The sequence below is a fragment of the Prionailurus bengalensis genome, chromosome F2 (genome assembly GCF_016509475.1).
Source record: "Prionailurus bengalensis isolate Pbe53 chromosome F2, Fcat_Pben_1.1_paternal_pri, whole genome shotgun sequence".
NCBI lineage: Eukaryota > Metazoa > Chordata > Mammalia > Carnivora > Felidae > Prionailurus > Prionailurus bengalensis.
Window position 1 is genome coordinate 80,911,501 of NC_057353.1, and position 24,932 is coordinate 80,936,432.

Below are 24,932 nucleotides of genomic sequence, written 5' to 3' on the forward strand. Positions count from 1 at the left end.
TGCCCTCCCCCACTTGTGTTCTGTCTCGCTCCCAAAAACTAGTTTAAAACCATTTTTAAAAAATGATTTCATGAATACCCAATAAGACACTTAACATCAGTCTTCATTTGGGAAATGCAAATGCTGTCAGGGAGGTGAAGAAACAGGTGGCGAATGGTCTTTTCCTATCAAAGCAAACCTGCCCGGCCACATGACCGCGTGCCCACAGGGCCCCGTGCCCAGGCCTGCTCAGGAGAAATGAACCGCGCGTCCGCACAAAGACCTGCAGGCGAATGCTCGGAGCAGCTTTAGTTACGACCGTCTCCAAATGGAAACAACCCAAAAATGTGCATCGGCGATGAGTGGATAGACAGAAGCGGGTGTGTCCATCCCGGGGACGGAGCCCGCATTCCTGCAGGAAGCCTCGCGAATCAATCACAAGAGCATTATGCTACCCGACAGGCACCAGACTATATACCCTGATCCCATGTGGACGGGACTCCAAAGAGAGCTAACCCGTGCCAGCAGCAGACTGACGGTGGCTGGGAGTGGGTGGATGTAAGGGCCGCCGGGGGCCCTGTGGGGTGATGAAAACACGCCTGGTCTTCACAGGTAGTTCCACAACCGCAGACGTGGATCAGGTGGGTTCAATCATCCACTTAGAGTGGAAGAACACGACTGTTTCGATATCGGCTTCGATAGCTGTCATTACATAAAATCCAATAACAAACACCGTACCTCTGCGCATGGCAGACAACCTTTTAAGAAACTCAGACTCGAATCAGAGAAAACTGTGATCACTATGTTGCCCCTCAGTGGAAAGCCCAACCCTGAGAAGTCAGTCGGGTCTCGTTTCTGGACTCCGTGTAAGCCCAGCTAAGGACAACTCACGAAGAACCATTCCTTCCACCTGTAAAGATCCCCTGCATCCCCCAGCCACGCTCTCCTCCCGAACGAGTCCCGGGGCGTGCTGGGGGTCAGCACAGGCCCCTCTCACTCTCCCCTACCCTGGACAGTCATCATCTCCAGAGGTTTGCACTCAGCAGACACACCTACAACTTTCAAAAGCTGCCGTTAATGCACAGAAGACGTATGATGTAAACAGTAAGAAGTGTGTTTATTACCCCAGGTTATCCAAAACTGATGCAGGTCTCCCACAGCACATTAAATACTCAAACCCAAACGATGAAATGTGCTAAGTTGTACAGAAATGGGAGAGCCACAGCCTGTCAAGTGAACATTCCACGGAGAAGTCAGTGCCGGGGTTCTAAGCCGTAGGACACATAACCTACCACGAAGAAACTGGGAATAACAACCCCCAAATCTGTACTCACAGAACAACTTAGTTCTCAGTACCCAGAGCTTCCGATGGTCTAGAGGCCGTCTGGAAACGGAGTGTGAGGACACTCGATTTCTGCTTGCAACCAACCCACCTAGAGATGACCTCAACTGTGGGCCAAACCCAAGTCCTCGCATACTGAAGGGACAAAATAAATGTCTGGTAAAATTAATGGCCACTGGACTCCCCCAAGATCTGGCCACAAAGCCAGTCTTCTGGTGTCTCAAACCTGCCAAGACCCCTCCCTTCCAAGCGCCCTCTGCTTGCTGTCCACACCGTCTACCCAGATCCCCCCCCCGCCCCCGGCACTGACGGGCCTTCCGTGCCAGCCCCTGCGAGCTGGGCACCCCCCGTGAGGGTCTGCAGTCACCCTGCTCCCTCCTGCTCACAGCCCTGTCAACTATCTGGCCACTTCCCCACCACCACCACCACCACCACCACCAGAGGCGGGCAGCACGAGAACAGACGCGGTCTCCCGTGCACCCTCAGGGTCCCGTCCACCCTCAGGGTCCCAGCATGCGGTGGGCCCCCAAGGAACATGAAGAGCACAAATGCAGGGACAGGAGATCAAGAGTGACGAACGCTCTACTGTCCACTCACGCTCGGAAAGCTCTTAGCCTTGTCTGAAGCCTTATCAGGACATTGTTAAAGACGAAAGAGAAAGCCCGGGGTTACAGAGAGAAAAAGGTGTTGAAGGATGGTAACCTCGTTACTGAGAGAATAAGTTAACATGCTAGGCGCGTGCCAGGACGCAGGGGCGCGGACGGGAACCACCACCAGTGGCGGTGTCGCCGCTGTGACGGGGGAGGAGGTCTGTCCCCCCCCCCCCCGATGGTGCCATCAGAACGGGAGGAAGCGCCACCACCTTTGGACTCAGGCCCCTGAATAAGTGATCCGCGGAGCGGGGCCTGGTCAGCGCTCACCCAACAAGAAACATTATGTTTGGAGAGAGAAATGTTCCTACAACAACCAAAATGAGCAGACACTATGCGTACGTGGAATCCCGGAAGGAACCAAGGATTTTAAACAGCTTGACCCCTCACCCGGAACTCTTCCTTAGACAGCAGGGAAAACCAAACACGGACAAAACTCTAAGGGCCTAAGGCACCCCAGCGGTAATCTGCAAGGAACAACACCAGGGCTGTTTCCTCATACTAGGCCTCGTAGCGGAGTGGAACTCTGCGAACTCCAGGATTTCTGGAAATGCCCATCACTCAACCACTGAAGTCCACACGGAACTCAGAGTTACACAGTCCACAACAAGATGGCAACGGAAAGCCGTGTTATTCGGGGTTATTCTCGCGTTACTCTGGTTCCAAGCACTTGCCTTGTCGGCCTGCAACAAGATCCCCTTTCCCGGGAAGGAAGCCAAGCGCGAGGCAGATGCTCCCCGCTCGCCCCGAGGACACACACGGCTGGCGACCGTGTCCGGGAGGCGGGGGCGCGGCAGGAGGTACGTCAGGGAGACGGACTCGCTCAGATTACCACGTAACAAAGCTGACTGCACGCACTCGAGCGCCCAACCACCTCTTTGCCAACAGGTACGTCCACTTCGGCATCCGAGGACCACCCCCCTCCCAGCCGCAGTTTAAACCGGGAGGAAAACAACAACGGCCAGAGTGGGATGAGGAAAGCGTAGCGCGGGAGGCCGCTTCCCGGGGCTCTCGACACTTTCCAGCCCGCGGGGCGAGCTCCGGGTGCCGACGTCCGCTCCTGTGCTCGAACCGCCGACGCCCAGCGCGAAGGACCAGGCCAGGCACGGACGGCACTTACCAATCTGCAACAGGATGGGAGTGACCAGTGCCGTCTCCATGGCGTAACAGAACTCCCTGCCGAACATCACGGCCCCGTGCATCACCCACAGGCGCACAGGGATCCGGTCTATGGACCCCTCGCTGATGGTCTCGTAGTGGGTGTCCGCACCTCCGGGCTTCTGCAGGTCTGGCAGGGGCACAGGTAAGTCTTGAACTTGCATAGATTCTGAGTCGGCATTTTGCGGAGCCATTTTCATTACCACCAAAAATATATATATATATGTGTATATATATATATATATATATATTTGTTAATATATATATATTTTCTCTATCTATATAAATAATGCTATCATATATCTTTAAGGATAAATTAGGACACCTTCTCCTTCTGCTTCAGTTGTGTTCCTCCGGCGAGTGATGCTTATATCCCTCTTTGTACAAACAGAGATCTCTCCACTTCTCACAATCGGGTGAGACACGCAGCAGAACAGAATGATTTTTGGTCGGGTTTTAAACATATGGCTTGCTGGTTTACTGTGAATTAGAGTTAAAAATCCATAATTGCCATTCAGTTAATACCAGTTTCATCATTATTACGGAAGAGGTGCTGAAGTGATTCTTCTTGCTACAGAGAAGTGGGAAGGTGACACAAAAAGGTGGTCCGCCGTCGCTCCCCATCGAGTGACTGGTTGATCTGCAAAAGAGGAAAACAACCCCGCCAGAGAGTCAGCCGGGGGCGGCCGCCACGTGGCCTCCCACCCCTGGCTGGCCAGGCGCTCCACGGACTGGTCCTCGGCCACCTGGGAGACCCCGACCTCAGACCGCCGCAGGTCTCTGGTGCTTACTCTGGGTCAGCCGCAGAGAAAACAGACCCCAGCTCCCAGAGAAACATCTTCTATGGATCTAATCCTGGGGCAGGATGAAGACAGGACAACAGAGGGAAGCCAGAGCAGAAAAAAACGAGCAGACAGAGGAAGGCAGCTCAGCTTCCGCTCCCGGGCCAGCAATAACCATCAGCACACTGGCCGGCAGCGGGGGTGGAGGGGCGGGGGAGGCGGGGAGGCTGGAAAAGGAAAGGAGATGCCGGCCAGGAGGTGGAAAGCGGGAGGGCGGGTACGGCAAGAACGGGGGGTTTTGCCACCTAAAGCGGGGACGTTCGAAGTCCACCCAAAGGCAGCTGAGTTCTCGCTGTGTGGGCCATCTACGGCGGTGGTCTTTAACCTTTTCGGGTCATGAAACTTTTTGATGATCAAATGGAAGTTACAGCCCCTCTCCAGGAAAAAAGTACATGCACCCCGAAGTCTGAATATCACACGTGGGGGCTCACAGACTCCCGACCCACACACCATCCTAGGGGTGTAGGACTCCTGACCCCATCCTGCACTTACCCAGCCCTGATCCCTACAACCCAGCTTTGTGATGTATTCTCTCCCCAGAGGAGCAGACCACAATAAAGCATCGACTGCCTCGCATTTAACTCGAAATTTCCCCTTAGAAAGGTTTTAGGAAAATGCGAGGCAAGACTAAGGAGGCAGTTCTGCCCATGCACGCTGCTGGAGTCCGGCCTCCAGGAACTGGGGTTCTGTTCAATCTGAAGTGAATTAAAAAAGGGGACCCTGTGGGGGTGCCTGGGTGGCTCAGTTGCTTGAGCGTTCGACTCTTGGTTTCGGCTCAGGTCACGATACTGGGGCTGTGGGATCAAGCCCCATGGCCCCCTGTCAGACTCCACACTGGGCGTGGTGCCTGTTTGAGATATTCATTCTCTCTCTCCCTCTCTCTCCCCCACTCACCCCTGCTCCTCCCCCTGCTTACACACACGTGTGTGCTCACTCTCTAAAAAAGTTTTAAAAGAGAGGGGACCCCAAAATCACACAAATGGTGTTCACGTCTTTTTTATATTAAGGTAGGTCTGTGAGTTGATATCCTACCAGAGATTTTCAACAAAAGGTTTAAATAAAAATGTTTCTAGTTACTATTCACATAGCCAAAGATGATCTTAATTAGTGCCTTCTCCCTTCCCCCGAGAAGGAATGAGAAACTAAGGGCCACTTTCACTTAGTGCCCCCTCAGAGAGCCCCAGGGCGATGGCAGGTCCCCAACCTTGGGCAAGGCGGGGCTGCCCTCCCTCAAGGTCAGGTTCTTCCCCACCACTTCACCACTGTGGGGCTGCCTCCCGGCCCCCTTCGTGCAGCAACATCCTTGCGGATCGCACGTCCATTGCGTGTCCATGTGTCCTGACTGCACGTGTGCCCCTCACGGCCCCTGAACGCCACTATGCTTCACACTGAGGATCCCCGAGCTCGAGACTTCTCGCAAATTTTCTAAGTGTCCCCTACCATATAATATCTGCATTAAAACCACGGTTTCTAAATTTAAAAAAAAAAAATAATAAGCCCACGGTTTCTAACCTCTACCTTTTTAGAAAACATACTATGAAACCGCTTCTTTTCAGTTTTTATAACACTTATTTATTTTTGAGAGAAAGAGTGCACATGGGAGAGGGAGGGAGAGAGAGAGAGAGAGAGAGAGAGAGACAGAGAGAGACAGAGGATTCAAAGTAGGTTCTGCGCTGTGAGCACAGAGACCGATCTGGGGCTCGAACTCACAAACCTTCAGATCCTGACCTGAGCCGAAATCAAGAGTCAGCTGCTTAACCAACTGAGCCACCCAGCCGCCCCTATGAAAGTACTTCTAACACAAAAAGTAAACAAAATGATATTGAAAACAAAAAATCACCCAACATTAACAATTACCAAACCAAGGGGTGTCTGGGTGGCTCAGTCAGTCAAGCGTCTGACTTCAGCTCAGGTCATGATCTCACGGTTCCCGAGTTCGAGCCCCGCGTCGGGCTCTGTGCCGACAGCTCGGAGCCTGGAGCCTGCTTCAGATTCTGTGTCTCCCCCTCTCTTGGCCCCTTCCCCGCTCACACTCTGTCTCTCTCTCTCTCCCCACCCCCCTCAACAATAAATAAACGTTAAAAAAAAAAAAACAACACAAAAACACCCAATTACCGACACCTGCTGTTCTTACTCTCTATCCCCACCTGTGGAGCGATTCCCAGCCTAAGAAAACGAAAGGAAAGAAACCCTTTTGTCAACCTGTGATTCTTACGCCAAAATAGGGTCAATGATTTTAAATGCCTTATTCCATCCACCAAATAAGACAGATGATTTTATGTCCAGACATACTCTGGGCTTTTGTAAAAGCCCAAACTGTCCGGGGTTTTGGGGGCAGAAATGAGTCATCGGTTTTCTATGAATACTAGTGATTTCATTACAAACACGAGACCCTTTAGCTCCGTCCCAGTGCCCTCTACCCACGTCTGAGATAAGGCAGTTTCCGCTGGGGCCGTCTCCGCAACGGCTAGAAGCCACGCTCCATATGGAACAGACTTGAGCTGTTTTCAGGCAGTGGTTCTCAACCGGGGGCAGCCATGTGCCGCTGAGGACACCAGGCAGTGTCTGGACAGACTGTTGGTTATCACAAGTTGAGTAGGGGCCAGAGACGCTGCTCAGCACGGCCCCACAGCAGACAAGGATCCAGCCCAAAACGTCAACTCTGTCAAAGCTGAGAAACACTGTTCTAAGGTTATGATTAAACAGGGAAAAGTCTCCAGAAATGCTGAAACGTGACACTTTATGTTATTACATTTTGAATCAATCAACAGGACCAGATGTGGCAAGGTCCACATCCTGCCCCTTTATGGACCCAATCAGTTGCTGCTCAAAGCAGACGGGACTCCAGCACAGGCAGGCTCCAGCCACACTCTCCCATAGCAGGAGGTGGCCTCTGGGATCCGGTCTGGGACAGGGAGAAGGGTTCCAGCTATTTCCCCTCGAGAGTACACGATTCTCTGGGGAGCTCTAAAGAAAGCCCCACCTGGCCTCGGCGGGCCCCCCCCCCCCCTTCCACCATATGTTCAGAGAGCATCTCTGGGGACCCTTTTCCGGCTTGGCCCTCTCTGGAAGACTGGCCCCACCCCCTCGTGAGAGGAGCTCTCACAGCCACCCTGGCCCTGGGGAAACAGAGAAACTCCCACAGAAGACGCCACCACCCAGGTCCCCACACCTCCCGCTGTGCCTGGCCACACGGCAGGAGCCCGGTGAGGTTACAGAGAGACCGAATGAATAAATGAACGAATGAATGAATGAGAGCCAGCCCACCAGCTGACCAGTACGCACTAGGGGCTCTGTACACTGGAAAGCCACCCCCTCCCGCACCAGCTCTCGGACGGAGAGCATCGTGCCCAGATGGTCGGGGCGGCCGGCTACCAGGGTCAGGCCTCAGGGAAGCCCGCGTGAAATGGCATGAGCGTGGTGTGGGGTTTACCTGTCATTCAAGGAGTCTAGGCATTAACACAGCCGGCTTCCCTTCCTCAAGCCGTGCAAACGCAGTGGCAAGCGGCAAGAATAGATTTTACACAGGCAACTTCACTGTCATCTATATTGATGAAAATGACAAATATCGTTAGCATCTTCGGTTAGTCTGACTTTAAGCAGCAGTTAGTAAACACAAAACTCCAACCGCGTCTCACGGCTCTATGGACTCACCACGTTAGCATCCTCAAGCCGCGGTGGGAATGCCTTCACAAGTTAGCACAAATTCCCAGAGTCAAAGCTGCTTTCCAACCAGTAAGTTTATATGAGGCCGAACTAAGAAAATCCACTCACGTCAGTGGACGCTCGGGTTCCTCAAAGGTTTGACTAACCTGGCTTACAGTCAGACACCTTGAAGATAACGCCCAACTGCTAATCAGCAAGACCGCACTTGGCGAAGCCACTGTTGCCAAACACTCCTGCAAGCCCTGGGGATTTTATAAGCCTTTTAGGGGATGACACAAAATAATTTAAAAATAAAATTTCAGCATCATGCACTTAGCAATACGAGCATTAGCTACGTGAAGAACTAAATCAGAGACCGTGGCAACCCAGCCTGTGAGGGGAGAGCCAGTTAAAGACAGAAGAGCCAATGCAAGTTATTTCTGTTAAAGAGCCACAGCTGAAGGGTCCATAGTACATGGGAGATGTAGTGGCCTAATCGGATAGGTTTGAGAACACCTAGCACATTCCGTAAAGACTCTGAGGCTACGCATACAGGCTGTAGGATGCTCAACTTGGCCATTAGTTCCCAGTGAAAATCTAGTGGGAACGTTTTAGATCTCGGATTCATATTCCTGTGTATGGTGTGAGGTAAGGATCTACCGTTATCTTTTCCCAACGATCATCTGATCATCGCAACAGGATGTATTTGGAAGTCCACCCCCAACATTGAGATTCCTCTTTATCATACATCAAATTTCCATCGGTACTTGGGTCTGTTTCCCTGTTTTCTATTCTGTTCAACGAGCATGCCTGTCTGCCCGTGTCCAATAACACTGCTATTTCCCCACACGTTCCTACTTATTCTGGCATGTTTGTTTTAAGTACACGAACTTTAAAAGCTTGACTAGCTCAGGAAAAACAGTATTTTTTGTTGGTACTCTTATGTGATTCCATTAATCTTATAGATCAGCCCCGGGAGAACGGCCATTGTAGGTTGCTACATTGCCCTGCCGGAGAAGGAGGGCTCTCTCGCTCTATTTGTCTGAGACCACCTCAGTACCTCTTGCAAGAATTTCGAAATACTCCTTCCACGAGTTTTCCACATTTCTAGGTAAGCCTCTTCCTAACAATCTTTATCTTTTTTGTGGCCAAGGTAAATGGGATTTTCTCTTCCCTTATATTTCCCAATCAGTTAGTTTGCCTACAAGACGGCCAATAAGTGATGTTTATTCATTTGCTCAGGTACAACTTACAAGCAGGAAGATGTACCATGTTCATTACGTTTTGACAAATTTATGTCAAGACACAGGACATTTCCAATACTCTGCAACGTCCCCATGTCCCCCTTCCTGTGTAATTAGGGCTACTGACTTTTACATTTTAATTTGATAATCTAATTCTTTAGTGTCTGAGTGAGAATGGACAAAAAGGCCATCACCAGGTTGACAAACGTACTGACCATTACCAAACTAACCAAACCACTACGTGCAGTCCCCAACTTGGTGGAACAGAGGGTGATGTTCCAAAGCTCGCGTGCGCGCCGTGTGGGGCCCGATCATCGGCTCCTCAGACAGGAATTCGGGGTCCCTGCCGGTCTGAACTGAACTAAATCACAGCACTTGTTCAGGAGTGAGGCACAAGGGGCCAGTGGCAGAAGGCTGCACCTTTCCTGGGCATAAAAAGTCTGCTGAAGACTCTGAAACGGTCTCCCCTCAGGGCCCCAAGAAGGGCCCTACTTCTTGTCTAGGGCCCTTCCCGTGGAGGCTCCACGGGAAAAGGAATGGAAAGAACCTTTGAGAAGGAAAGGAAGGAGCTGGAGCACCGCGGGGCTGGGCCATGTGGCTGCCCTGCCCTGACCCGGGGCCTGGGTGCCGGGGGAGTCATGGCACCGAGGGGGGCGATCGGGTACCTAGAGCCAGGTTAACTGCCCACAAAGTGAGGCACTGGGGAAGTACTCTTCTAGCTCGCAAACTGTTTTCTCTAGGGACGCTGTTTTACATAAATGCTGGGGCATTAACCAAAATGACTAAAACCATTAGCACGTTATGTTCCCTTCTGAAGCACCTAACGTAACATGCCCAGGCGAAACCCTGAAGCACTGAAGCAGCTTAAGACCCCAGAGAAAGCACGGGAAACCGCACATGCCTAAGAGCCTGCCGCGGAGCCGAAGAACGTGGACAGGCTGTGACCTCCGACTCCAGAGTCTTCTATTCAGAAGAGCGGCAACACCTCTCAGACGGGCTTCCCCGAGCAGAGAAACTCTGGAGCCCAGGGACCGTCAGCGCGCTCGGGGACAACAGTTTGGTTATGATCTGCAGATGCACTTAGTGAAACTACAATTGTTCCAATCAACAACTTCCTCTATTGTCCTGTTTCTAATTTAAGAGTAACCGATGCCAGAACACGTGACTTCCTACCATTCGCGAGGTGGAAAGCCGCTGTTAACTGAATGCCATCAAAAGTTAGCTGCAGCGTGATTTCTGACAGGCACCAGGAGCTTGGGCTCAACCTCGAGATTCCACGCACATTCGAAAGCCGTGCGACTACAAAACCCGCGGAGCCACAGCTCCTGGATAACGGTCGCGGGAATCGGGGCCCGCTCGCAACGCCCCTCAAACACGTCCCGCCCCTTCCACGCCGCCCCCGCACGCGCACGGGCACGCATGCGCGCCGGCAGCACTCCGGGCCCTGGAGGTGGGCAGCGAATGCGTTCCGGCGGCCCGTCTGCGGCCACAGCTGTCTGTTTCGTACACCCACCAGTTACAAACAGGCATCCCTACCCTCAGAAAATCCACTGAACTGCTAACATTTTTCGAAAACGTCATCAACTGTTAACCTCCAATGACCCTGTAAAACATTTACTACTACGGTCCTCTCCGTTGCCATCAGCCTGCCTCCCTCTCTCACCAGATGACCATGGCAAAGAATACCAACCTACAGACAACATAAGAGCCAGGGAAACCAAGCAGACAGCAGATGGTAAGGTCTACTTCGGGGTGCCTGGGTGGCTCGGTCGTTAAAAGCGTCAGACTCTTAATTTTGGTTCAGGTCATGATCACACAGTCATGGGATCGAGCCCTGCGTGGAGCCTGCTTCAGATTCTCTCCCCTCTCTCTTCCCCCTCCCCTGCTCGAGTGTGTGTGCTGGCTCTCGCCCTCTCGCGCCCTCTTGCGCGCGCTCGCTCGCTCGCTCTCTCTCTCTCTCTCTCTCGATGATCAGATTTTAGACCAAGAGTATAAAAAGACATAAAATTTAATCAAGCAAGTCTAAAGTATCCTTGATAAGAAAGAAGCATTCTGGCAAATCTGTTTATAAGGTTATTTCCTGAAAAGCATTTAAGAAATCCCATTGATTTCCAACATAAAATCAATGTTGTAACAAGACAAGCCACAGATTGAGAGAAAATATTTGCAAAAGACACATCTCCAAAATACACAACAAACTCAACAATAAGAAAACGAACAATTTGATTTAAGAAAGGGCAAAACACCCAGAGACAGCTCACTAAAGACGCATGGATGGCAAGTAACCACACGTTAAGAAGCTTCACATCATGCAGCGTCAGAAAACTGTAAAATACGAGATCCCAGCACATGCCTCTGGGCGTGGCCAGAGCATGCGCACGGACAGCACCTGTCGGGGACGCCGAGCAACAGGGGCGCGCGCTCAGGAACAGAGACGCGCACTCACGGCTCCTGGGGACGCAGAACGGCACAGTCACCTTGGGAAACAGTTCGGGGGTTCCTCACAAACCGAACGAGCTCTTCCCAGGTGATCCAGCAATCACGCTTGTTGGCATTTACCCAAAGGAGCAGAAAACTTCTGTCCATGCAAGAACCTGCACGTGGATGTTTACAGTTTTATCCACAATTGCCAAAACCAGGAAGCAGCCACGGTGTCCTTCAGCAGGTGAGTTAAATAATCTGTGGTCCAGCCAGACAAGGGGATGTTGTTATTCAGCACTAAAAAGAAATGAGCTATCAAGCCACGAAAAGATACGAAAGAACCTTAAATGCACATTGCTAAGTGAAAGAAACCAGTCCCCAAAGACTATATGACACCGTGGAAGAGGCAAAACCGTGGAGACAGTAAAAACATTGGTGGTTGCCGGGGGCTAGAGTGGGGTGGCGTGGGGGGGGGGTGGAGACGGCAATTTCAGGGCAGTGAAACCACTCTCCACGACACCACAATGGTAGGGGCACGTCGCCCGGCTGCCCAAACCCAGAGCGCACAGCAGCAGGAGTGAACCCCACGGCAAGCTCCGGACTTGGCCTGATGACCAAGGGTCAGTACCGGTTTGTCAGCTGTAACACAGGAACCACTGTGGTCGGGGACGCTGGAGACGGAGGCGGCTGAATGTGTAGGATGACGACACATGGGAACTCGGTACTGTATGCTCAGTTTTGCTATGAACCTAAAACTACTGTAAAAAACAGTTCACTGATAAGAAAAAATGTGTGTCCTTACAGAAAAACACACACACACACACACACAACCAAAAACATCTGACAAAAAAGGAACCAAGAGGTGGTCACACTGAATGTTCCATCCTTGGGAATACTTTCTCACACCTGAAATTACCTGCCTTTGGGTATTATAAGTGTCACCTGCAGAAACCCAGGCTTGTCTCCTCCCATCACTCAGTGCCTCTATTGTCTACGAAATGTGGGCTCAAGAAATACAAAAAGTTAACATGAATTTCAGTTAGGCGTGTAACTCTGTGGTGTCCTCAAATGTGCGTGGCTGCTCCAAGTGCGTGACCCCCCCCCCCCCCCACCAAACTCCTCTGAGAGGGGATTAGGCCATGAGGACGGAACCCTCACGTATGGGATCGGTGCCCTTATGAAAGCCACCCCACAGCTTTCTGGCTCCTTCCACCCTGTGAGGACGCAGCAAGAGAGGGGCTGTGACCCAGGAAGTAAGCCCCTGAGACAGAAAGCTGGTGAATGTGGCGACACCCTGGCTGGACTTCCAGCCTGCAGAACGGAGAGAAGTGTCTGCTGTTTCGGAGCCCCCCAGGGTGTGGTTTTGCTATGGGAGCCCGTGTGGATGGAGACAGTGTGAATCGGTCTGGATCAGGACAGCTGAGGGAGTTCACTCACAAACGCAGACCCAGGCCTCCACCCAGTCCATGGACCCAGATCCCTGGCGGACCCACGCACCTGCACTGCACCCACACCACAGCCAGGCGGGACACGCTCACAGCGGGCACGATGACCGCACAGCCCAGCACACGGCGAGGTTACCAGCTGCACCCCTTCCAGTCAAGCGTCCTGCTTTGGACAGCACGTCAAATGATCGAAGACCTCACTAGGACTCAAATCTTTTCATAACCCAGGCTTTGAGTGTTCTGTGTCACAAGGCACAGTCGAGGACACTCCGGAAACCAAACACGACACATGTCAGACCTGACATCCGTTTTTACTTGGCTCCTTTGGATCAGCTTGCTGTGAACAGGGTGTCATTGGTAAAGGGAGAGCCGTGTGTGTGTGTGTGTGTGTGTGTGTGTGTGTGTGTGCGCGCGCGCGCACGTGCACACGCACTATTCTGAGCATTAACAGACTGAAGCAAAGGAAATGTGGAAAGGGACCCCCCCTGGGAGCAAGGGGATGAAAATATTGCTACACTTTTAACAAGTCAGTCTAATTAAATGATTTCTCAGTGGATTCCCCTGCAGCCGCCAGCAGGACAGGACCAACCCCTGGAGCCCCAGTGCTCCTCCTGGGTGCCTCTCTCTCTCTCTCGCTGACCAATGTCTGGCCCTCCCCTGCTGGACAGTGCTGGCGGTCTCCTCCCCTGCCCTCTTACACAACCTGCCACCTGGCACACACACCCACCCCCTTCCCATAGGTGGGTAGGGCGCTGCTCAGTATCACACCCCCACCCCCACCAGAAGCTCCGGGAGGTGGGGACAGGTCTGCAGGACAGGAGGGAAGGGCTCCTGCCCACGCCCCTCCCCTGTCCACCTGAGTAACTCAGAGCCCTGCTTCAGAGACCCTGGCAGCACAGCCTCCCTAGGAGCAAGTCAGGCCCCACCGGCCTGGGGGCAGCCGGCACCAGCTGCCCGCCTTTCCCCCTGCCCTGGCACCCAGGTAAAGGGAGGGGCACTTCCCACTGGAGGCAGGCAGCCTAGGCAGACAGCCGGCGCCCATCACTACCAGCTGGTCCAGCACCTAGCCAGCGGAGGTGCTCAGACGGCTAGAAAGGAACGGATTCATATGAGCACTGAAGGTAGAGGGCCAGACCAACCCTTAATTGCTCCATTAAAAAGGGAAAACTGATCTTTAGAAACCTCTCCCTTTTAGAGAAAAGAGCAACATAAGCACAGAGCTCAAGGAAAATCCCTTTCTCTTTTGAACAGGAAGCAGACCGGTGTGCCAACGCTAACGAATAGCTGAGATGATGTTTTTTAACGCCTTAAAACTGGCATGTTGCAATTCAAGTAAACTTTCAAACTGCACACACTACTTAGGGCTTTTTTTTTCTTTCTAAGGCACCACACCTCCCAATAACTTCTCAGGAACGACTATGCTTTTAACGGTATAGTTTAGGGTCTCCCGGGATGTGACCTGGGCTCCTGGGGCATAAAACACTGCACAGCCACATTTCACCAGACCACCAGACCCGGCCACCCGCTGGGGCTCTCGGTGCCGAGTCTGACGTCAGTGCAGTCTAGTGGACTTGTCCCAGCCCAGCTGGAGGCCTCTGCGGGGCCTGCATTCCTAGTGGGACACCAGGGAGGGCACCGCTGGCTCCCACTGCCCCAACCCGGGCTCCACAGCAGCTAAGAGCAGCCTCCTGCGCTGGTCTCTCCAGCCCACCGTGAGACCTGTTACCCCAGGCGCAGGCGGGGATCAAGACGATGGGACACAGCAAGAGGACAGGTGAAGTCATCCCAGGCGCTGCGCTAAACCAGAGGCAGGAGCCCCAGCTGCAGTGCTCCCCAGAGGGGCCGCCCTCCCCCAGCACGCTGGCGTAACCATGCACACACTGGCAGGGAAATGCAGCGGCAGCAGAGTCCTTCCGGAAAGACAGTGACCTTCAGTTGCGGTGCAAGATGCTGATGGGAAGGCTGCTATGCCACGGATTAACACTATGGACTCACGGGGCCCCAGAGTTTCTTTGCTTAGCACACCCACACCCACTTTTCCATCTGCAAAGGAAAATGTCAGAACTGCCAAGAGGGCTGCTGGACCCTACCAGGAATTCCTAGGGCCACGGGGCCAGGGCACGGGCACAGGTTCCTCACGGTCACAGACCTGCCCAGACATCCAAGAACTGTGTGTGTCTCTTAGGTAACACCCAGTGGGACACGGGGGGGGGGGGGGGGGGTGAATCAAATGGGAGTGAACAGCAAGCACTGCGACACCTCCCTCCTGACCCCATTCCAGAAGGAGCCAGGGGGGCGGGGGGGGGGCCCTGGGGAGAGCCTTGCGTGTGTGAACCCAGCTACGTGGACACAGCATGGAAGGCACCGCGTTCCAACGGGACCCCGCGCCCCGCCGTCCTCTTCCCTCGAGGCAGCTGTCCAGCCTGCGCCATCCACAAGCACAGGGCCAGGTTTAAACATGCAGGAGCAGGGGCGCCTGGGGGGCTCAGCCGGTTACGCGTCTGACTTCGGCTCAGGTCCTGATCTCCCGGTTCATGGGTTTGAGCCCCGCGTCCGGCTCTGTGCTGACAGCTCAGAGCCTAGAGCCTGCTTCCGATTGATTCTGTGTCTCCCTCGCTCTCTGCTCTTCTCTCTCTCTCTCTCTCTCTCTCTCTCTCTCTCTCTCTCAAAAGCAAATAAACATTTAAAAAAAAATTTTTTAATGCAGGATCAGGCACTAAAGCTACATCAGATGACTCAAATGACAGTCTACGTGACAGCAGATATTTCTAATGTTGAATCAAATCAAAGTACTTATTTTCTTCCTAAATTTTAGGGGGCAAGGCGTTAGGATCGGCATCAAGCATCTGAGAGGCCTGAGAAAATTGAAACTTAAAAGCTTAAGTTATGGGAAACTGAAACCTAACCAAGCTTAACCAGCTTGTTCTGCTTCTGTACAATTGCTTGGCATGCCCATGTATTCCTGATCAATCATTATTGCCTGGCACATCCGTATATTCTTGATCAACCATTGTTACTTGGCACATCCGTGTACTCCTGATCAATCATTGTCATACCCGTACCCCCGGTTGTGGTCTGACCTAAAGGCAGGAACCAATCGAATACTGTTAAGTGTCCAACTTTAAACACCAACCAATCGCAGCTCTGTAACTGTGGAAAATTCCTGATTTCCCCATGACTTGTTTGTACCTGTCTATAAAAGGGGTGTAAAAACCTCTCTCAGGGCCTCTTGGCGTCACCGGCAACGGGGGCGCAGAGGTCCAGGTTCGAACCTGCAATAAATGACCCTTGCTGCTTAGCTTTCACTCTGGACTCTGGTGGTTCGTTTTGGGGGTCTCTTAGACTCTGGGCGTTTCACATCTCTCTAAACAGGATTCCTCTGCATCTTGCACTAACACTGTTCCCTAATGTGGAGGAGAACATGGCCAGCATCCAGCACCCAGGAAGCAGGCACAAGAACATTTAGGAGGAAATTACGCGGAAAGAAGGACCAACTGCCCCCAGAGGGAACATCCCTGCAACATTTGCTTTATGCTAAAATACAGACTTTCTCCTGTGACTTTTTACCTTTGATCTTTAGACAGTGTTCCCAGATTTGCAGAATCAACTCAGTGCAACGGATTTTGCTTTTTAATTAAAAAGCAGTGAGTGGTTCCACCACCCCCTCCTTCTAAAATGTTCTAGCTTAAGCCACTGGAGTCAGATGAAGCTTTGGCTGCCATGGAAACAAGAGCGTGCCTGTCCGCCACGCAGCTCCGGGGACCCCCTCCCGGGACCCCTGCAAGCGCAGGGAACCCGAGCTTCAGGACCGCCCGCGATGCCAAGTGGGCAACCGCTGCAAACGCTTGTAGGATCAACCAGTATTTCTCTGAACTTGCAACCTCGTCACCAGGGGCAGAGCCAGGTACACAGGAACTGTGCCAGGAGATGGGAGACAGGCAGGCTGCGGGCTGCCTGGGGACACTCGTAACCACCAAATGGGATTAAAAAATAAGAATAAAAATTCCTCACATTACATACATATAATCAGGAACTGACCTCAAAGACAAGGGCATAATTAAGGAACACCACTAAAGACTGCCAAGACACAACGGGCCTTTTTGATGGTATTTATATGTAAAATCCAACCAAAGCGGTTTCCAGGTTCTGAATTTATCCTAAGGCAAAAAGGAGGAAGTGCCACAAAAGTTTCAAACTGGAAACTACGGTCTCTCGCCGCTATGAATTCCTTCAGTTACTTCAATTTGGCCCGTGGATCAGGTGAATACAAAAGGCCCGTTTTTAAAGGGAAGTATGAAATATACTCACAACAGTAAAATCAAAGCTAGTTTTCTTAAAAAAGGTACCGTTTTGGCTAATGAGAACTTCGGGATGGCTTTGTGTATGGCCCAGAGTTCAAGTTACTCTTCCTTTCTAACAAGTAAAACAGCATTAACAAAACCACCGTCCTCCACTACCCTCCGTGCACCTGAAGCCAGAGCCGTGGTCAGGGATGCACAGACGCGATGGGTCACGTCCGCACCATCTACAAGATGGCACACATCGCTGGGCCGCTCCGAGTGTCCACGCCCTTTCTAACCCCCTCCATCTCACAAAGCCCTTATGGCACCTACAGGTGGTGCTACGTCAAGGACACGGTGGTCCCAGGAGAGTCCCCCGGGGCCGCCCCGTGCGCAGGCCCCAGTCCGGAGACCCGGGGAAGGCAGGGCGAGGAGGAGAGGGGCAGGACAGCCGCTTCCCCTGCCCCTCCCGTCTCTGCTCAAGGAAGTGGCCGCTCCAGCGACAAACTCCCACGGAAGGGGGAAGTGGGGACGGGGCCTGCTCCCAGTTTCCTTAACAGCGCAGGTCACACGCTGCCTCTAACAGAGAGGACTGACCCCTTCACCTGGTGGCCCGCGATTCTCCGTGACTAAGAAACCCAGTTTGGTACCTGACTGACTAACCCTTCTGCCATCTGGCGAAGTCAGCCATTCGGAAGCAGGGCTTCCCCCGGATGCCGGCGGGCTCAAGTGTCCAACAGGGACTTCGTCACGGCAGCCCGGCACCGCTGAAAGGGCGTCTGGAAACCCGAAGCCGCGGCCACTAGGTATCCAGGGCTTTAAAACGTGAGACCCTTCGACTCCAATTCCCTCTCTGGACCTCGTCAGGAGGAAACAAAGGCACGGGGATTACACCACTAGGAAACCGGAAGGGTCCGTACATAAAGGGTGGTTCGTGCAGACACGAAATCATGCGGCGTGATTCCCTGTTGATACGGAAGTACACCTAATATTAAGTGCAAACAGCTTATAAATCAAGTACGTATTATGATCATAAAAAACTAAGGTTTTTTTTTGAGGAGTGGATACAGAGAAGAGTGTTATTTCTGGGTGATTTGTAGTTGTATTCTTTCTGCATCAGGAGGACCTAAGTTTGTTTCTAATTTACAAAGGAACAATAAATTTCCTCTGAAAACAGATTATCCGCTTGTCCTCTGCAAACACAGAGGAAGATCTCGCTGTGTGGCAGGACACTCAGGAGCGTTTTCCGATCACAAAGCCGAGTCTCGGGCAGCCCAAACGGTGCCAACAGAGGCAGGTCTGGAAAGCCACCGACTGATGCACAGAGCTACCGGAGGGTCCGCAGAACTGGTACAGACTCGGAGCTGACCGCCGAGACCATCTCAGAAGCTTCTCCCAGTCCGCCACGGGCATCACCGACTGTGCTCTCGCCCCACCCGGGCAAGCACCAGGCCCCTCCCACATGTGCTGGTGTGGGCAGGCTAGTCGTTTCGACGGTACCCCTGGCTCACTCTTCGCTAGCCATCCACCTGCCCCCCCCCCCCCCCCCCGTTCCCAAACACAATCGCACAGCTCTCCTATCCACGGCACCTCCTTCCACCCCTCCCTGTAACGCACACTCACTCCGCTGGACTTAGCTCTCTCCCCGCGGGGCTAAGGCAGGCATCCACCCTAACGAAGCCACCCGCCCTGTTCGCAGATTCTCCCACAGTGCACTGCACTTAAGAGGACTCCCGGCTCAGCCTCAGCGACCAGACCCCTGTGCCCATCAAGGAGAAGGGAGTCAAGTGCTCTTTCCTCTTTTCTGCAGGGTAAGAGACAAGACAAAGCAGCCCTGTACGGGGTCTGAAAGAGGCCCACGTGGGATTAAGAAATTCTAATCTTGTCCAGGTGATGTACAGCAGCTTTCCCTGCCTGAAACCCTAGATGGCCCTGGGCTCCCCGGACCGAAGGCCCCATTGGAGTCTTTCAGCTGAAAACACCGACAGGCACCTTTCCCACTCATTAATCTGTGGGTGCTGACGTTCCCCGGGCCTCTCGGCCCTGCCCTCCGGGATTGGATTTCCCTCTGTGAGCCAGCAGAAGGCTGCCTCCAGCCAGTGCGGAGAACACAGCCAAAAACACAACACTGGGAACGAGCCTGGGCCTCTCTGAGCTAGACGGAAGCCCAGATTCCCCAGACGGCTGCAATCCAGGTGAGCGCCAGTGGAGAAAAGCAGGCCTAGCGCGAGCTCTAGAAGCCCGTATGCCACCTTCCCCTACACCAGACGGGGCGAATCCGCGCACGGCAAGCCACAGGTGGCCCGCAGCCGTCCCTCGCGCCATTCTAGAAAACAGGCAAGCTCCGTCTTATGCTGGCACAAGTCAGGTAATGGCTGGGATGAAGCACCAGGATGCCACAGGTGAGACCACAAAGGCACAGAACCACCACCGCCTTCCCCCCACTAAAGCTGGCCAGAGGTTCGTGAAACTAGGAAACTAGGGGCGCCTGGCTGGCTCAGACAGCAGAGCGCGTGACTCTTGATCTCGGGGTCGTGACTTCGAGCCTCACATTGGGTGTAAAGATCACCTTAATAAAAACATATCTACCATGGGAATCTTAAAACAGTTAATGAAACTGAAGCACCAGTCTTTAAAAGCAGGAGTGTCCTTACAAGTAAGCCACCCTGAGCACAGTGGGTTCTCAGACCCACGTGTGATGTTTCCTTTACGTGAACTCAGCCGACAGCAGAACCTGAATGTGCCATCACAGACCCGTGTGCTAATAAGCAGGTTAGACTTGACACGTGCTGGAGACAAATGGCAATTCACGCCCTCAGTGCTGCCCTTCCCACCTGGGGTGTGCTCCCTGCACGTACCCCACGTCCCGCAGGCCGGCCTGAGTGCTTCCATCCCGACAGCCCTCGTACCGGACGGCAACAGGGGCTCAACACAGGACCGCGCAGCACTAACCTTACTGCTTAGTAAGGACCTTACTGCCTAGTAAGGACCTTACTGCCTAGGATGAGTTTGCAGACGGAAGGACAGAGTCCCCCTTTGGGAAGATGAAGCCGCGGATGTGGACGGTGGTGATGGTGAGTTTCTCAGCTGTGAACGTGCGCTTACTGGTGGATTTTGTTAGGTATATTTTACCAAAATAAAAGCAAATGACAAACATGGGGCGCCTGGGTGGCTCAGCCAGTGAAGGGTCTGACACTAGAGTTTGGCTCAGGTCATGATGTCACAATTTGTGGGATCGAGCCCCACATAGGGCTCCGTGCTGACAGAGCTGGGAGCCTGCTTGGGATTCTCTCCCTGTCTCTCAAACTAAACTTTAAAAAAAAAAAAAAAAAAAAAAAAGCAAGTAACGTATTATGAGGAACTTCTCTAGAAGAAAGTCCTATTAGCAAGGAAGTGGGGTTTCTGCCACCGGGGGAACTCAGGTTCCCCAAACAATCCGACCGACCCCAATCTTTTCAACATGGACTCTGACAGCTACAGGACACGGGGGCACGGACAGGAACGAAGCCCCGTGCAGCCATGTGGGGACAGCAGGAAGTCACGGGACACAGGGCCCCCCAGCACTGCCGCAGCCACCAACAACCCAGAGCCCTGGCCACACATCCGCCCCAGCTCAGTCAGGAGGGAGGGAAGCAGCGAGAGAGACAGAGACCCGCGCACACACAGAGACAGAGAGGTGGAGACAGAGAAGGAACAGCAAGTCAGCAGGACAGGGTGAGTCAGCTGACCGAGGAGGAAGTGCTGGGTCCCTGAGGTTCCCCACGGGGCACAAACACAAGCACCAAGAGCCAGGCCCCGGGCCTTGCTGGGAGCCTGTGTTCAGGCAGGTGCCACCGTGACCTCTTTGCTAGGCACCCGCTGCACATTTCATCACCTAGGGGCCCCAGCCCCAGGGCGAGAGCCTCTGCGTCCAGTTCTGGCCAGCCCCCACCTGCCACACCTGAATTACTGTGACATTCCACTGCTCCCCGACACGGACACGCCTAGCACCAGCACCGCGGCCAGGGCCCTCCGCCCCCACCCCAGCAGGAGGCATCTCACTCACTCGCTTGAGAATCAAGGAGGGCTGTCAGGTGGAGGAGAACTGTTCCGGACAAGATCCAGGAAGTGGCTCCTTTTACTGAAAAGTAACCCCCTCGGGAAAGGTTTTACTTTATTTCTTGAGGAATACGTTCACTGTCGGTGTTGTTTTCCTTCGGATCGAAACAATACCACCCACCCCGTGTTCTTGCTACGTTAAGTTTGTTTTCACGGTGAGGCCAGTTTTCCCTCTGGAAGGAGGCACCTCTGGTTTTAATGAGACAATTCATTAAGAGGTAGGGCTTCAGGTACAAAAGTCTACGTTCCTGAAAAGCCTGCCAATCATAACATGGGCATCCGAGAAACACTCAGCGGCCCGCTCTCCCCTCCCCCCAGCACATGCCAAATGCTCGCCAGCAACAAACAAAAACCACATGGATAAAGGACCTCTTTACAAGAAGAGCCAAAACAATTCCATCTGTTAACAAAAACTAACTGTTGAATTAAAGGTTGCAAGTTCAAACACAATCTGGCTATTGTAAACAGCGCCTCAGTTTATCAATGTAACAATAACTCTCTTTCAAAGATTGATAAAGTTCTCCACAAATACTGGCCCTCCAGCATTTTTAAGATACTTTGCGGGATAAATATTAGCTTGAGACTTGCCTACAGGAGGAGCGAAAGCTGCCAAAGAAGCAGTTCTAAACAGAAGAAAGGGAGCGACTTCAGCCGGAGGGTAGCAAGCAGCCCAGGCACCCCCCCCCCCCCCCCCCCCCCCCCCCCCCCCCCCCCCGCGAACAGGTGGTGGCCCGGGCCCCTGCCCTGGCCGGAGGCTGGGCTGCCGGGCCCCCTGGCTCCCCACCCGGCCCGGGGCTGCCCAGCACAGGAGGGCAGGCTCTCCCATCTCCCGATCGGGGGCACAGCGCCAGGCACTCAACAAATAAACCACCCGGCGTCCAGAAAGACCTGGAAAATTGAGTTAATTAAAAGGAGAGATTTTAAGATAATCGTTGGGGTGGAAAAGAACAGGGAGCATCATAGGTGAAATCTGATTTAAACTGAATTTCCCGAGAGACAGTTAAACAGCCCGGGCCGGCAAGTGCAGAAGGGGAAAGGAAGCGGCCGCGGCCGGAGGTGGCCGGCCCCCAAGGCCAGGCTGGGTGGGCGTGCGCCCTGTCTGTGCTGCCAGTTCCCTGACCGGCTCCAGATGTCACGTACCCTTCACTTCACCTGCGGGGCGCTTTTTATGTTTAACACAGTAGCTTGCAACTCAACAGGAACTGGAAGCAGACTCAGAACAAAGCCAGCCCTGGCGCAGGTGACACACAAGTCCCCCCAGCAAGGGACCGGCTCGGGGAGAGGGCCCGGAGCAGGGCCGGGCCCAGCCAGGCGGCAAGGGGACCTGAGCGCCTGTGGAGCGCAGCCTCCCCCAGCACGGGCCCCGCAAGACGTGGTCCAGGGACCTTGACTCCCACCCCCTTAATCGTCCAAGGCCAGCCCTGATCTCCTCACGCTCCTTCTCAAACAAAGCGGTGTGCTGAACATCCTCTCAGGCACGAGTTACCTTGGAATGCACTCGAAACAAGCTATGCTTCCTTCCAGGACTGCAGACGGCGGTGCCCAGAAACAGGCCGCACGGCCTGAATCACTATCGCAGGCTCTCATGACTGCAGAGACTCGGACACCCAGCCATCATCTCCTGCTCCGCAAATGGGAACAACACGTCCAGACCGTGTGGAGGACCAGGTACCGCCGAGGAGCACCGCGGAGCCCAAACCCTGCAGCCTCTCGCTAAAGGATGTTGCGGTCACCGCCCCAAACCCTCACGCTACAACAGCAGCTGCTTCTCATTACACATGGGTAAGCGTTGAAAACTCCCTGGGTGAACCAAGCCCTCTGTTCAACTACATCACACCGTACTCAGGTACGGAGCCCTAAAAGAGAAAAACAAAATGAACAGAGAACAATCTAACAAAATTTAAGTTACTGAACATGGTCTGATCTTGCTTCGAAAGGCCAGAAGAATAAAAGAGTAATCCAATACTGACAATACCATTGGTTTCATGACGACTCTAGGTAAAAGTTGTCACTAAAAAGGAAAAATTCTTTTTTGGAAAAACAAAAATTTAGGTTAATAAGTGGTTCAGCATAGCCTGTGATTTCGCCGTAAAGGAAGGTATACCTGCATTGGTCCTAGACTCCCACAGACCCCTTTGCACGGGACCTTCCCCAGCACTAGATCGCTGACCACTGAGGACTGAGGGTGGCTAAGTCACCAGGGTTGCCCCCTCCGGGCCACCTGGGGAGTGGACAGACAACAATGGGCACAAAGAAACCGCCTCTGGTCTAGGGCAGGGTCTCTCCCGTTAAGGCACCTAAAGACAGGGGAGGGGAGAGGAGGGTGGAGCGAAGAGGTCACCTTAAGGCACAGCCGGTGAGGCTTCCTTCCCTGCCACCCTCTCACCCAGGGTGTCAGAGCAGAGGCCCACGTGACAATGGAGGGCAAGCCTAGACCTGCCCAAGCACAGAGGCTCAGACTGGATTTTCGGCAGGGCAGGACAGTTGGCTCACTCCACCACGGACAGTGCCGTGCGTGTGCTGGGCGCTTTCTGCCGGCAGAACCTGCCCCTGCAGGGGTCCGCCCAGGGAGACACCCTCAAGGGGCCAGTACATCCCAGGGGTGGGTGAGCCTGGGAGCGGACAGGTGCAGTCCAGGAGGTCTGCAGCAGACACAGGGCAGCAGGGCCAGGCGCTCAAGGAGGGGGCCAGCCCGCCAGCGCAAAGGGAGGGGCTGGAGCTTTGATGTGACCTGGGCCGGCAGTGGGGGGGCTTCAAGGAGCAAACGAGAGAGCAGAAGCGAAACTCCTTTGGAAACCGGGCAAGCATCCCAAAATGTAGCAGGCTGCAGGTCAGAGGGCGGCAGGGCTGGTAAGACCCTCCGAGAGGGTCCTGCCCCACTGCTCAAAGTTCTTGAAAACGGGCCACGTGTCCTGAGCTGGTGTGAAGGACGAGTCTGGCGCTCACCCACCATTAGCAGAGGAACCTGCGAGCCCACTGCATGTGAGCTCGCTGGCAGGTGACAGCACTCCCCGTTTACCTGCGGGCCCCTCTCTCCAGGCTGCCCCTGCCCCCACCTGGAGTCCAGCCCTGCAGGAGGCACCCTCCTGAGTTGGTTTCCACCCCTCGGTGCTCCTTGCTGCTCCTGTGTCCCCAGCACGCAGATGGCCAGACATCCTGTGGCCAGCTCGGCCCCTCCTGCTACCTTGCTGTGCTCAAGCACAGCCACCCAGGCCGGTCCCTTGTCCTCGTCCTCGTCATCCTCATCCTCGTCAGTCTGAGGCCCTGGCTACAGACCACAGCCTCCCTCCACGTCAGGCTCGCTCCCTCTGCAGGGGACAAAGCCTCTGAAGCCTGGGACAACTGTGCTGTGCTCCCCTGATGCCCGAATAAGCAGCCACAGATCTGGAGGCCGGACCGTGCTTCCTTTCCTCCAGAAGCCCCGAGATTACTTCTCATCTGGGTGTATGGAAGGGGACAAGATGGATGTGGCGGGAACTACAGGTGGCAGGACGGGGTCTGCTGTCCGGCAAGGCAGGGCCTAGCATGGGCAGTACCCACAGATCTGCCAGCCCGCTTCTGCCTCACACCCATGCCAGGCGGCCAGCAGGCGTTTCCCGGCCAAGGGCACAGCTGTAGGGAAGCACCGATCAATGAACCACCCCAAACACCCCTGGGATGTCTGTCAATCAAAACTCGTCAGAAGCCGCTGCCACTCCTATGCCACAAACTCATCACCAAAGCACACCCCACGTCTTGGGCCTGTGCAGAGCCTGTCAGGGAGGAGTCAAGCTGAGACACCCCAAGGATACCAAAGGGCGTGTGTGCTGGGACAAAGGGCTTATGTGC

General features: G+C 53.8%; 1 protein-coding gene across 4 annotated transcripts in view; it reads right to left on the minus strand.

Moving 5' to 3' along the window:
* SLC45A4 (solute carrier family 45 member 4) overlaps positions 1–24,932 on the minus strand; it is an 81,249-nt gene that overhangs the window by 35,431 nt on the left and 20,886 nt on the right. For 2 of the 4 annotated variants that reach the window (XR_006300632.1, XM_043601885.1), the window contains exons 1-2: positions 7,405–7,549; positions 3,092–3,769 (exon numbers count right to left, since the gene is read on the minus strand). Coding sequence is in view for 3 of the 4 variants with exons in the window: in XM_043601885.1 (XP_043457820.1) it covers positions 3,092–3,329 (238 nt within the window). In the remaining variant the exon portion in view is untranslated. Of the gene's footprint in view, positions 1–3,091; positions 3,770–7,404; positions 7,555–24,932 lie in introns of those variants that run through there. The other 2 variants (XM_043601883.1, XM_043601884.1) reach the window with 2 other exon arrangements.